Source organism: Lissotriton helveticus, chromosome 6 (assembly GCF_964261635.1).
Source record: "Lissotriton helveticus chromosome 6, aLisHel1.1, whole genome shotgun sequence".
NCBI lineage: Eukaryota > Metazoa > Chordata > Amphibia > Caudata > Salamandridae > Lissotriton > Lissotriton helveticus.
In genome coordinates, this window is record NC_136067.1 from 88739365 (window position 1) to 88754781 (window position 15417).

The following is a 15417-nucleotide window of genomic DNA, read 5'->3' on the forward strand; positions in this document are numbered from 1 at the left end:
CAAGAAGTCAAAGAGGTCTTCGATTTCACTTTGACTGTAGAAGTCTTCCAACGAGGCATGGGAGCATCAGCAGTGCCAGAGTCAGGGTCTTCTCTGCGCTTCCCTGATTTATCGAGAGCTGAAGCAACACCCACCCAATGCAAAGAGTTTTATGAGGCAATGCACTTCATATTTAGGTGGCCTGCCTCTCTGAAGCGCCTTCACACCCTGTGGGTTCAGGAAAGGCCCCCACTGGATCCTCGCCAGCAGGTTCACCTCCTGCACCTGCTGGGTCCCATGGATCCCTTGCTGAATCCAGACTGGAGCGGCCAGCGAGACAGAGACCATCGTCGGCACCCGCTGCAGTGCCGATGACCCACGACGGCACCATCCCCATCTTCATTCCTTACTCCTACAGAGGAGCTGAATGGGTGTCGCCCGACATAGGTTCCGGTGCCGACTGGGACCATGCTCTCCGGAACACAGCCAGTGCCTTTTTCTTGCGATGGGCTTGAAGTGGGAGAGAAATAGGAGGGGTCTGAGAACCCTTATGATTACCCGCATACCTTAGATGAGGAGGACAGCTGATATGACCAACTGGTGGAGGCCAGTGGGCTGGACACTTCACCTGAGACTGGCTTGGTCTCTCCTCCTACCGTGTCTGTGGCTATGGAGGAGGGAGCCTATTTCGCTATGTTGGTGCATAGAGTGGCTGCGGTCTTGAATCTTCAGCTGTCTTTAGAGGCAGTCACAGGTCTTGATACAGGTGCACCAGCCGGGAAACACCCCCTCCGAAGTCTTTTAATGAAGCCCTTACTGAACTCCCACTCAGGGCCTGGTCCAAGCCCTGCACAAGGGCTCCTATGCATAGGAAAATTGCCCGCCACCCTCGCCCTGCTACTGGGGATCTCAGTTTCCATACCCAACAACCCAGCCTGGACAGCTTGGTGGTCCAAGTCTCCAATTCTAGGATCAACGCCAGCATGTTCTCTGCCACTCCACTGGAAAAGAAATCCAAAAGGCTGGATACATTTGGAAAGAGAATGTTTTTTTCCGCCAGCCTTGTACTGCGGTCGGTGAACAAAGAGTGACTTTCAAGCCTATATTCCTATACAATCTGGGATTCGGTTGCACAAGTGCTACCCATGGTTTCGAAGGAGGCCTGAGCCATATTCTCCCAAGCTATTGCAAACGCAACAAAGTGCACCGTACGATGTGGACTTGACACAACTGTGTCGCTGGATAGAGCAATTTAATCGTCAGTGGCCCTATGCCCAAGCCTCACTTATGGACATGCCCGATGATGGCTCTCGCCTTTTAGGAGAGAACGCAAACTCAGCGATGGTGCGCTTTAAAAACAGCAGAGCTACAGCCACGTCCTTGGGCTTGCCTATGGCCCTACGTTACCCACAGCCCCCCTTCAACACCTTTTATGGCCACTCAAGGGGGCTCCAACCACGTTCATACCCTTCCAGCCACCACAGTCAACAGGCTTCCCATACTTTTCGTGACCAAGGATGTGAGTTCCATAAACCACGTGGGACAGGCAGCCAAAGGTTGGGTTGGTCCACCACCCCATGGCAGCCACAGCCTCCAAAACCCTTTAGTTTGCCCTACGACCATAATGGGCATCCAGTGGGAGGTAGGATACGCCATCACCTATACCACAGTGGTAAATAAAATCAGACCGTTGGGTTTTGCAAACAGTCCAAAGGTGTAACTCTGTCTCCTTTGTGACTTCCTCATCCATCCAAGCCACCCACTTATGACCGGCTGACAGAAGATCACCTGTCCTTGACCAGTCAGAAAGAATTGTCTCTCTTGGCCTAGAGAACCATTGAAAGGATGCAAGCATCAGAAGAAGGCCGTGGTTGCTATTATCGCTACTTTCTGGTGCCTAAGAAGGACAGAGGCATTTGTCTTATTCTAGACCTCTCACCTCTCAAATTCATCCTGAAATTGAGAAATTTAAGACGCTCATGCAAGTTCTGTCTGCCCTGGACCCGGGAGACTGGATGATAAAATTAGATTCACAGGATACATATTTCCACATTCCCGTCATGCATGCCCGCAGACATTACCTGGGAGTCATAGGCCAAGAGTACTTTCAGTTTTGCTGTGCTCCCCTTCGGTCTTACCAACACCCCTTGGGAGGTCACAAAAGTGATGGCAGTAGTTGCACTCATCTGCGGAGGTTGGGGGTTCCAGTCTTTCCCTACCTCGACGATTGGCTGTTGAAGTCAGGCTCGCCCCAGGCAGTGGACTCCCACCTTCAGACTACAGCAAACCTTCTGCACTCACTGGGGCTCACTATCAATGTGCCGAAGTCACACTCGACTCCCTCTCAGACGCTTCCTTTCATCGGAGCTGTTCTGGACACTGTGCAGTTTCTGGTTTATCCTCCCAAGCAGTGAGTCCAGTATATTCAGACTATGATACAGATGTTTCAATCTCTATCCTGTATTTTGGTGATAAACACTAAGGTTGTTGGGCCTCATGACCTCCTGCATCGGATGTATGGCATATTCATGTATGCTTTTCCAACGCATGCCTTTACAGCGTGGGCAATACAACAAACGCGCCGTTACCACGCGTTCCATTACAACGCAAGTCGTTACAACGACTTGCCTTAGGGTAGCGCTGAATTTTGGAAGGTGTTGGATTTAAAATCCAACAATGCATTCCCTGAAGAAAGTCATTGTAACTACTTGGGTTGTAATGGAACGCATGGTAAGGACCCATTCATTGTAGTGCCAGCATTGTAATGGCACCGCGTAGTTCTGTCTGCGTTGTAAACGCTGTTTCCCCCTGTATCCTGCTTTAGGATCATGCCCATTGGCATATGCAAGCTCTGCAGTGGGACCTGAAGTCTCAGTGGACAAACCATCATTGTAATCTCACTGACATGGTCCAGATCTCGAAGGGAACTGCAAATGTTCTTCAGTGGTGGCTGATGAACCCCTATTGGGTCAAGGGCAGACCACTCTCCCTTTCCTAACCTCTGTACAATTGCCGTCTTAGTCTCTTGACCATCATAACTGTCTTCCTAGTGGCAATAACATCAGCCAGGAGCGTCTGCGGATTACAGGCATTCTCAGCACACCCTCCATACACCACCTTCTACTCAAACAAGTTGGTCCTCTGGACACATGCTTTCTTCATTCCAAAGGTTGTGACACCCTTCCATGTAGGCCAAAACATCCCCCTGCCTACCTTCTTTGTTCTGCTTCATCCCTCTAAAGAAGTGGAGAGACTCCACAAGCTGGATCCAAAAGAGAGTTGTCATTCTATCTCGCCTTACAAAAGACTTCTGGGTGGACGACCAACTCTATGTGGTGTACACATGTGCTAAGAAGGGGAAGGCTCTGCAGAAATAAACTTTTTGATTCAGAATTGGCTTTGCAGACCCACCTTCAATTAAGGCATTGTTTGTATATGTGTTCTAAGATAAGGAATATGCGCCTAAAAGTTTCTATCAGTTGAACAAGTGACTTACCTTCGGAAATGCCATATCTAACCACAGATTCCTTACCAATCCTCTTGATTCTGCAAGCCAATTGTAATATCAGGGACTCCCTTCTCAGTGCCTTAGTTTTTCCACATCAGTGGTCAGTTCTCATTGAGGCTCAACGCTCTTGGCTTTGAAAGTCGCAAAAGTAATTGTGATGAGTATTGCTGTTAACCTGGATATTGCTGTGTATTGCCTGTCTACATGCCTATTTTTCAATAAAAAGAGCTTTAAAAATAAAAAAGATTATGGTAAACAGCATGAAATTATACAGACACTACAGTCAGTTACCTTCAGGACCCTTTGAAGCATCCTCTCATGGATGATTAACGAAGCACGGACTGTGCCATAAGCGTATATGAAGGCGCGGATAAGTGTTAGAAAGGAGTTGGCTGCCGCTATGCATCCATAAACGGTGAGATAGAACTTGAGATCCTCGGAGATGAACGGCTGTGCAGGAGTGATGGAGGTGGAGTGTCTGGTGAGTCAGAAAGAGGTAAACAATATGACACTCCTAATTCATTACTGAGAAGTGACTGCAGAAGATAGGTACTGCTCCTTGTATGTGGTGCATTACTGTCAGATGATTGTCCTATAGAGTACATTAAAACAAATACACAAAGCTGTTTTTGAATTGACATATGATATTAATATTATTGGTCTCTGTTTCATGTGCTGCATGTCTAGAAAACATGGAGTATAATTCAGAAAGGATGGACACATGGTTTAGGAGGCGGTAGGTGATAATTTGTGTTAAACAAATATAACTTAATGGGTAATATAAATATACATTATACCAAACATATTGAAAGGAGCAGTACAACAAATGCCTTCTACCAGAAACACATATGAAATACTCTAGATTTAAATCTCAGCAGCATATTTTTGAAGATTGTATACCAATGAACAAGCCTATCTGGGGGACGGGAGGTGGTGGTTTTGAGGGTCTTGATAGTAAAATATGCATTAAGTCCATTAAAGGTCTTTTAAATACGTGCCATGGCATACTTTGCCTTTGGTGCATGAACACCCTGGGAATGCACTCGGGCACCAAAATTCCCTGCTGGAGCTCTGACAACTTGCTAAAAGTAAAAAAATGTGGACTGTGCATGCAGTAAGGAAGGAGCACCTCTTTCATCTGGAGCAGGAACTAAACGTGGGTGGCGCAAACTCATGCTCCAAACACAAGGAGATGATAGACGGAGAGCTGAAACTTTTCAGACACTCTCCCCCAGTCACAGATCTAGGTGAATCCATCATCGTTCTTTAGCTCACTTCGCCACCCCAGTTCAGACCAAACCATATGCAAATCAGTCTTGATCCTGTTCCTCATGGGAAGAGGCCAGCGAGAACTGCCATGCCAGGTCTTCCATGGACCGGAAACAAGCATCCTGAGACAGGTTTCTCAGTAACACCCCTCTTCAGCCAGGTTAGCTTGAATCCAGTGGCAAAGTGAGCAAGGGACCCACGTCTGGGCATACCCTGCCAACTTAGGGCAAACAAAGCAAACACAAAGAGATGATGGACGGAGCGCTGAAACTTTTCAGACACTCACCCCCAGTCACAGATCTAGGTTGAATCCATCATCATTCACTAGCTTAAAAACCGGTCCCAGGATGCTTGTTTTCAGGTCCAAGGAGGATCTGGCCTGGCAGTTCGGGCTAGACTGTTCCCATTGGAAACAGGGACAAGGCTGATTTGCATAAGATTGAGGCCAAACTGGAATGGTGCGGCGAGCAAAATAACGATGTATTAAACCCAGATCTGTGACTGTGAGTGAATGTTTCACGATGTTCAACATTCCGTCCATCATCTTTTTGTGTTGTTTTTCCACCCTAAGTGGGAAGGGTCTTCCCAGATGTGGGTCCTGTGCTCCCTACGCCACCGGTTTCAAGCTAGCGCGGCTGATGCGGGGTGATGCCCCGAAACCGGTCCCAGGATGCTTGTTTTCCAGTCTAGGGAGGACCTGTTCTGGCAGTTTGGGCTGGACTGTTCCCATAGGGAACAAGACCAAGGCTGATTTGCATATGGCTGAGTACAAACTGGAATGGCGTGGCAAGCAAAATAACAATGGAATAAACCCAGATCTGTTACTGGGGGGTGAATGTTTGACAAAGTTCAACATTCCATTCATCATCATTTTGTGTTGCATCATTTTGTGTTGCATTTTCACATTAAGTGGGAGGTGTATGCCCAGATGTGGGTCCCGTGCTCGCTACACCGCCAGTTTCAAGCTAGCTTGGTTGATAAGGGGTGATGCCCCGAAACAGGTCCTAGAGGGAGGACCTCTTCCCTTAGAGAACAGGGTCAAGGCTGATTTGCATATGGCTGGGTCCAAACTGGAATGGCGTGGTGAGCAAAATAACGATGGATTAAACACAGATCTGTGACTGGGGGTGAAGGTTTGACAATTTTCAACATACCGTTCATTATCATCTTTTTGTGTTGCTATCTCATGCTCCACCAACAATATGCATTTCATCCCAGGTATTCTTCCCTGTGCCTGAAACCATTCAAAGACGGTTGTCTAGTGACACATCGTTAGAGAATGGAACTTTCCAAGGTGTCTGGACTTCCCACACTCCTCAACCTTTCTTGCATCTTCCTGTTTCTCTCTTTAAAAGGTGTCCATATCATCAATTAGCTACTTTACAATGCAGTCATAGAATGTGTTGGTGTGTCATTCACCCCCTTGTTCTCTCATTCATGTAAAATACACAGATCTCTGCTTTAGTCGAGAGGGCACTCTCTAGCTTTTCCTTACATGCCTGTGCTTGCTGCATCTTCATCTGCCTTTCACCAGAAAACTTTCTTTGAATTCCTAAACTTGTATTGGTTTCCTTTGGCTTTATTCGGATTCCTGTATAACAAGAACTTGACCTGTTTTTTTAGCCATTGTGTTTTTTTCCTCTGGATTCTGTGGCCCTATGCTGCAGACACCTGCTGTCCTTACCAGGTATGTGGTAATCACCAAGGACAAAGTGGCTAGAGGGAGTCGCCCATACCTCCGGCAAGCTAGAGAAAAGCTAAAGGTTACTGTTGTGTCCAGCTATCTGCAATTCACTCCCTCCTACCTCTCACTGGTCTCTGATCATATGCCTGCCATTGTCGTCAGCTTCCCCTAGAATATGTCTCATCTTTAGAGATCATACTTGTCATCATTCCTCCTAGCAGAATGACAGCACTCTCCATCTAATCAAGAACACAATTTGTGGAAACGTCTAGAAGGGGTGCTGAGGCACTTATTTTCTCTTTAAGACTATGGTGGGTTAACAAATGTTTAATTCACAGTCAAGTCGACTGAATTTTCCAGCTAAGTGACTTACTGCCTCAATGAAGACATAGCTTCAGTAATGACAAAACAGTGATGGCCAACGATTCTACGGCAGACCAATACATTTTTTTTATATTTTTTAAAGAGAGACCCCACTAAAACAGTGTATATCCTCTAAAAATGTAAACGAATACACCCAGATAAGTTGAAAATTGTTTTTTAAAAGCTTGGAAGACAGTTTTAGATGTTTCTTGTCTATGTACTTGAGAGTCCCAGACAGGAAAAAAAGTCTGGAGTCTGAGGCAAACCTAGATAGAATTGGGTTTCTGGTGCCATTTCTACTGGTAGTTACCCTGCTACAAGGGTTCTCCTGATAGCAGAGCTGGCAGTGGCTCCACAGTCAGGAATACTGTCATATCTTGCATTACAAATAGCAAGTAAGTAACCCAGTATTTGTAAAGGGCAAACTAATCACACCTAAGGGTGTCAAGGCGTTGTGGCCCATCAGGGAGATTAAGTGAACTAGTGCAGAGATTCACAAGGTGCTCGGCTGAGCTGCCGCCGAGGATCGAATCGTGAGCCCCATGTTCAACCGCCCTGGCCACTGCGCCACACCTCTGTGAGGCAGGTAATGTGAAACGTGGGCTGCTGTGTAGCTGATGAATGTTGGCAGATGTCTCATTATCACCCGATTCTTAACAAGCTTCTTATTTTGTCACAAAAAGACATGGGCTGGAACATCCAGGCCTAATATCTCCACATCCTGTCTGAATGAACATGGTTGTTTATCTCAATCCCCATGTTACTTTCAGTGTAAAACAATGTGGCCCCATTATTGACGTGGCTGAGAATTCCTTATCGATATTCCAACACTCAGGATTATCAAAACTGGGAATAGCAGTATTTCTGAGATGTTGGAATCTCATGGTAGTCCAACCTGGATCATAAGGGTAGAATTCTAAATTTAGCACAGAAATCAAAGATACGCACATGTTTCCTGCTGTGATTTCACATTTTGGCACATTTACCACCGCAGAAATTTACCCAGATTTTGGCTGCTGAAATGTCACGGTGTGGGAAATACTAAGACATGCTACAGTATTTCCCCATTTGAAAGAAAAAACAAGTTACTTACCTGTACACTGTGGTTCTCTTTCATAGATTCACATGGTTGTATCTTCCCAATCATCATTGTGGGAGTCTCGCAGTAGTTAGAAAAGTAGTGCCATAGAAGTACATTAGAAACCACCAACGGGAAAATAAAATGTTAACATTCATCAGCATCTTTATGTAGGTACAAACTTTGACCAATCAGAGACGAAGCCTAGATCTCAACTCCCCAGCAGAGCCACCAGACCTTGGATTTCGCGCACAAGTGTGCTAAGGTTAAGAAGTAGACTGTGGTAAGAGTAGCGAGCTTAGACGGGGAGGAAGGAGGGCCACATGTGAATCTATGAAAGATATCAATACTGGAGAACCACTGTGTACAGGTAACTTGTTTATTCTCCAGTACTGAATCTTTCATAGATTCACATGCTTGTATAGAGTAGTCAGCAGTGTCATTCCTTAAAAACTTTGCAACTAGGCGAAGACTTCATATGGATTAAGAATGAACACTTTTCAACACACCGATCTATATGAATCATGAAATCCAAGTAAATAACTATAAACATATAAATTTGTGAAACCAAATAAACAACATAGAATAGAGGTGATAGATATAAATAGACTGTACCTTAAGAGAACAGATGCCTCAGGACCGCTTGACCCACTGCAGTATCTGATTTCCATGCCAAATCTAGGCAGTAGTAATTGGTGAACATATGCACGTTAGACCATGTTACCGCTCTACAAATGTCTGGAAACTATACCCCGGCAAAGAGGGCTGTAGAAGCTGCCATCTTCCTTGTGGAGTGCTCAGACACCTTTGCAGATAGAGGTTTTCCAGCTTTGTTATGGCAGAAAGCAATTGCAGAGGAGGTCTAACATGCAATACTGCTCCTTGAAAGGGCCTGGCCTTTCTATGGCGAAGTAAAGGAAACAAAGAGCTAATCCGATTTTCTGAAAGTCTTTGTTCTATGGATGTAGTACTTGATGCATCGCTTTACATCCAAAGGGTTCAATGCTCTTTCAGCAGCGGTTGAAGGATTTCCAAAGTACGTAGTGACGACTACCGGTTCATTTAAGTGAAAAGAAATTGGGACTTTAGGAATAAAACTAGGTTTGTTCTCAATAATAGTATGTCTTGCTTAAATTGAAGAAAGGGTGTAGCCACAGTAAAAGCCTGAATCTAACCGATTCTTCTAGCTGATGTGAGGGCCAATTGGCTGGCCGTTTTCCATGAAACATATTTTAAGTCACCTTTGTGTATCGGCTCGAAAGGCAATTTAGTCACTTGGCTAGGACTGTGTTTAACTCCCATCGGACTGCTGGGCGCTTTAAGGGTGGAAAATCTTTGAAAAGGCCTTTCATAAACTCTTTAACAATTCCTGTTGACCACAGAGAAAGTTCGCCTTGTTTTCTGCGAAACCTGGAAATTGCAGCCAAGTGTAATTTGATTGATGAATGAGCCAATTTTGACTTAGCTAAATGTAGTGGGTAAGGTAAGACTTGCTCCGGGGTCAAGAGCAAAGGATGTATGTCCTTTTCTACGCACCAATGGCAGAATCGTTCATTTCAATACACTTGGGGGCTTGAGGAGTTTTAAGGACCTGCGTGAGCCAACTACCCACCAAATTAATGTCACACAAAAAAAGGAGCAACAGGTCCAGATTAGAAGGAGGTTATTTAGCTGTCTGAATGTGCTCTGCCATGCATGAACAGGTGGTTTTCCTTATCCGGACGGTTCCCCTTCACACACCAGAGGTGTCATGCTTCATCATAGGGGTGCCTCCACATGTGAAAGACCTAGTCTTTGCGTGGGCTACAACCCCCTCTCTATGAGCTCAGGCATGCTTTTATTGAGTCAGGCAGGATGTACTAAACCCCTATGTAAGGCTGGCGTGTGTGTAAAAAATGCAGTGCTGTGATGTGAGAGTTTAGAACTGGCTACAGGGTTAGCTATATGTGACTTTATTCAGCTACCCGGTGTCAGGATTAAAAACAGTGAGAAGCTGATAACACAAGTGCCGACATTAGAAACAGATGTGTAGATCACTAGACCAACATGTTTTGGCCAAAAAGACCTAAATAGTCTCACAGCCTTCTTCAGGGTCAGTTGTTCAGCTACTGCAATAATTAAGTGCAAATAAGTGAAAAAAACATAAAAAACATGTGACTAAATCAAGAGTATGATACGGAACCAGTGTAATTGACTGTTCAGTATGTGCTGCATACAACCTATAATAGAGACAAAAGGCATGTTGTCACCAAATGCATATACTGTGTACCTATAGCATGAGTCAAACATACAGTTTAAGGGAGGAGCCAAGATGGCGACCGGACTGGACGTGTAGGCTCCCGGCTCCTCGAGCCTCCGCACCCCGCACGGACATCCTGTTCATGATCCTGACATTGCAAGGTAGCGGGGTGACGGTGAATTTGCGCTGACATCGCACGCGCAATCCCGCGGCCTCTGCCGGCCTTCTACCCGGAGATATCGGCAAGACTGATTTGCGGCCTCAACGATCCTGAAACCGCGACCTCGGCCGAGCAATATGGCCGGGTGTTAGCGTGTCAACAACGACCGGCCGAGCCTGGGCGGAGTCGGTCCGTCGGACGCTGTTATTACCGAGGGGGCAGATTTCTAGCAGGCGCTTTGATTTTCAAAAGACGCGACCGGACGGCTTCCTCGAGGTGGGGGCTCATTGGAACGGCCATTTGCTTGAGGGACGCTGAGGGTACATTGTCTCCGCTCTGCCTCCGGTTCTGCCCGGTGTTTCTGGGACCCTCCCGGTTTTGCCGCTGGCGCTGATTCGGAGTGGGGACTGCCATCACTGTGTACCGCTCCCTGGATGTGAGTTTCGCGGCCCCCCGGGTGTCGGATTGCTGTATGTCCGAGCCGTACCCGTCTTTGTTCTGCCTTCACTCTCCCCGCGAGATGGACCTGTTTGATGGCCGCTGGAACGAGATGCAGCACGTTGCCCTGCCTCTTGACTCACACTGGGCTTGGGACTGCGAGTTGCCGAGTGGTGCTATGCTGAGGGCAACACAGCCCACGTTCTCTCGCATTGATCTCCTGGCTGCTCTCGAGGACTTACAGCTCGTTTTGCAGGTTGGTTCCCAGGCGTTGGAGAGGATGCTTGACGATATTACGCCCATGCCGGGGCGCTTCTGGTCGGATGGCGCTCCGATACGGGAGGAATGCCCCTCTACTGTTCTTGAGGGGAGTACTATGCCTGGGAGTGGGTGCGATGCAGATCGGAAGACCCAAGACTTTGTTGGTGCTCGTGAGCAGATGTCTGTCCACCTCTACTATCCTGAAGGATTCCTTTCCCGGCAGGGGACGGTGGACTCACCTATTGTAACGCCATTATTGACCCAGACATTGTTTCCACCACTGTTGACTCCTATGACTGCTTCCCTTTTCCTCGCCCTTTTATGCTTGCTGTGGGCTACGGGTTCTGAGATGGACCTGGGGGTGAGGGCTGTAAGTGCAGATGGCTCGGTCGTTATTCGGCTGCGTCCATTTTATGTTACCATGTTGTTCTTTTCTCAGGTGTGGACATTCTGCTTTCCTAGATCGTCTGGGATGGGATTTCATCGGCGGGCAAACCTCGAGGGACTTATACGATCGGGCCAGGGCTAGGTGACTTTCTTTACCGATTGACTTTTGTGTGGCTGGCGGAGGAGCGGTTTTGCGCGCTCCTGTTTTATACCTTTATGCGCTCTACATGATGATTCTCCCCATTTCTTAACATGCTATTCAATTACTGTTGTTTAATGTGGCGTCTGGGGTAGACGATATATACATGGCCGGGGAGTCCGGGAGCCTGCGTACGTGCGTGGCCCTCCTCCAGTTTTTTCTATATACCCTTTTTCCTTTTCCCTTTTTCGGGTTTTCTGGGGCGACAGGCATGCCTATGGGGGGGGGGGGGGGGGGGGGGGCCGTGGCCTTCCGCTGCATGCAGGGTGGAGGGTGGGGGTGGGGTGTGTTTTTTCGTTTTCTCTTTGTCTCTATGGCCCGCTTTTCCTTTCCTCTTCTTTTTTCATAATTCTTCCTTAATACCTTTGTAGCTCGAGTCGGGGGTTTAGGTTCCTCGAGTGGATGATTCTTTGTGTCTTTTTTTTTTTGTTGCACGATCCTGTTCATATCGACTGCTTAGTGGGTGGGTTATTGTGCCATGATGGACTGCTCTCGGACTTATATCCTCTTGTTGTGTTCTTATTGATGCGCTGAATTGTCGGCTATTGTCTCTACATGTACATGGCATAGTGAATGACGCCGTTATGTTGCATTTCATCTGATTTCTCAATTATGTTTGACTTGCTCTCCTTCCACATCCTGTAACGTTGCTGGCAATTCTGTTCGTCTAACCTGATTTATTGTTGCCGGCGTTGCTGCAGTTTACGATGTCACCATCCTGTGTTACACGATAATTTGGCCTCCCTATATTATTTCATAGCCTCCTGTCCTTTATTTGCTTTGCATGTGATTTTATCCTGATAGCGTATTTTTAGCTGCCCCTCCGATTGCGATTCTTGGCATTGTTGATAATATGTTGGGTTCATGGCCCCCTCTTTGCTTTTTGCGGATTGCATGGCGACTGTTTCTTTTCATTTATAAACTTTAAAATTAACCTGATTTATCCTGTGCTCGGCGGTCACCTTTTTATATCTGTCATTTTGTCCACTGGCTTTTCTCTAGAGACTGCTGAGCCGTTCTATTGTTACATTTGTGCTCCATTTTGATTTTGAGGCCGGCCAGGACGGTTGTAGGCCCGTGTCTGTATGTTTTTGTGATTCAATAAAGGTTTAAAAAAAAAAAAAACCATACAGTTTAAAACCTCCTCCGTGCCACAATAGTCTGCATAAATATTTGCCGTGATCTGCACCAGCTGTCTCCAGCATCACCCTCCAGTGAGCAATATCTCCCTCAGCAAGACGGCAATCTTGCGTGGCACCTCCACTGAATTGCTCTACCGCCCCAGTCAGCCCCAATACAGGTGGCTAGACTGCACACCCTCCTTTCTCACCACTTACCACTATGCAGGGACACCCTGCTTCAGCTCCACACAGTTTCATCCTGCTCTGGCCATAACAGTCAACGGCCCCAGTTGTGATCAGGGGAGTGGCGATAGGACAATTGGGGGCTAGGCAGGAGATCCATAAGAAACGCGAGGTGGAAGACAGGTTAAAGATTCTGGAGCGGGAGGCAAGTCTTGATCCGGGGAAGAAGGGAGATTTACAGATGGGTTACATTGACCATGCTGAGGTTTTAGAAACACTAAGGACGATAGACCTTAAGGAATATTTACGGCGCCAACATACTGAAGCCGATAAGTCCGGTGCACTATTGGCCCGGTTGGTATGTGACCAACCAGACTCACCGACCATAACTCAAATACGGGACCTGAGTGGTACCTTGGTTTGTACACAAGTAGAGGTGAACCAGGCCTTTTTTGCCCATTTGAGGGATCTTTATGCACCCATGGGCCTGGAGGACTCACGGCAGATTGCCGACTTCTTGAGTGATCTTCCCTTCCCGGTCCTGTCGGATGACACACAAAAGACACTCGAAGAACCTATTACGCAGCACGAAATACGCGCTGCGATCAAGTGCCTTAATCGTAATAAAACGCCAGGTATGGATGGGTTACCGGTGGAGTTTTAATCGACTTTTTCGGATATCCTTGTACTGGTTCATGAAAAGATGTACAAAGTGGCGTTCGAAGACGGACACTTACCGGAATCGACCATGCAGGCCCTGGTTATTTCCATACCTAAGCCAGGTAGAGATACTCTGGACATGGCCAATTATAGACCTCTTTCCTTACTCTTGACGGAATACAAGTTCCTTAGTAAGGCCCTGGCCATGCGCATTCAACCTCACCTCACCACACTTATACATCAGGACCAGTGCGGTTTCCTTCCAGGGCGCAGCACCTCCTTGAACATACGTAGATTGCATGCCTCAGGATCTTCCACGGTGCGGGCTGTATAGTGCTTGATCTGAATGAATATGCTACTTACCAGTATGCATCTGTTCTTGGCATGTGGGGCTGCTGACATTCATATCTATAGCATAGATCGCCGCCTAGTGCTGGGTCCGGATGATTGCACATTGTTGTCCTGGAAGAGTCTTCGAAGTATCACGAGATAGGTGGCTCCTCCACTGGACTACAGTGCGCATGGGCATCGACTCCATCCCCAGATTGTTTTTAGCCATTGTGGCAAAGATGGAGTGTAACAGTGTGAGCGATGACCATGCTAAGAGTAAGTGTAAGTGCTGCAGCCGCGACAGGCGCCGGGGAGGAGGGCGGGCGATATGAATGTCAGCCGCCCTACATGCCAAGAACAGATGCATACTGGTAAGTAGCATATTCAGTTTGAGGCATGTGGGCTGCTGAATTCATATCTATAGCATAGAATATATAGCAGTCCCTCCATTAGCAGCGGCCGCCCGTGCCAGCTGCAGCAGTTTGAAAAAGTGTTTTTAGAACAGCCTGCCCTACAGCTCCTTGCTGCTTGGAGTGCACATCTACACAGTAGTGTTTTGTAAATGTGTGTGGGGTAGACCATGTGGCTGCTCTACAAATGTCTTCTAAAGGGATATTTCCAAGGAAAGCCATGGAGGCCCCCAACTTGCGGGTGGAGTGGGCTCTTGGGGGGATTGTTAAAGTGCGCTGAGCTTTTTGATAGCAAATCTGAATACACTTAACTATCCACCTGGCTATACCTGCTTTGGAAATGGGGTTGCCTTTGTGTTGTGCGGAAAAGGCAACAAAGAGTTGTTTCGTCTTCCTAAAATCTTTGGTCCTATCAATGTAATACATCAAAGCTCTTTTGACGTCAAGAGTGTGGAGCATTCGTTCTGCCACTGTCTCAGGATTTTGGAAGAACGCAGGCAGTTCAATAGTTTGATTGATATGGAACTGCGAAACCACCTTTGGAAGAAATTTAGGGTTAGTGCGCAGCACCACCCGGTTGGAGTGAATTTGTATGAATGGCTCTTGTACAGTTAGTGCCTGGAGTTCACTAACACGTCGCAGTGACGTAATGGCTATCAGGAAAGCCACTTTCCATGTTAAGAACTGAATCTCGCATGAATGTAGAGGCTCAAAAGGTGGACCCATCAGCCGTGTGAGGACCACATTAAGATTCCATTCAGGAGCAGGTGGGGTCCTGGGAGGAATGACTCGCTTGAGTCCCTCTAGAAAGGCTTTAATGGCAGGCACTCTGAAAAGGGAGAGATGCTGCCTGTTTTGGAGATAAGCCGCTATGGCGGATAAATGTATTCGAATGGAAGCATATGCTAGGTTGCATTTGTAAAGATGTAACAGATAACAAATGATGTTGTGCGTAGACGCGTCAAGCGGGTTAATGCTGTGGTCTACGCAATAAATGACAAACCGCTTCCATTTTGCCGCATAGCATGCTCTGGTGGTGGGCTTTCTTGCCTCCCGTATGATATCCATGCAGTCAGGAGGCAAGTTGAGGTAGCCAAACTCTAAGACCTCAGGAGCCAGATCGCCAGGTTGAGCTGTTGCGGATCTGG

General features: G+C 47.0%; 1 protein-coding gene across 1 annotated transcript in view; it reads right to left on the minus strand.

Annotated features, from left to right (window-relative positions):
- LOC144762194 (ATP-binding cassette sub-family C member 10-like) overlaps window positions 1–15417 on the minus strand; it is a 681473-nt gene that overhangs the window by 172550 nt on the left and 493506 nt on the right. Inside the window, 1 exon segment of the mRNA XM_078647347.1 lies at window positions 3779–3965. Coding sequence (XP_078503473.1) covers window positions 3779–3965 — 187 coding nt within the window.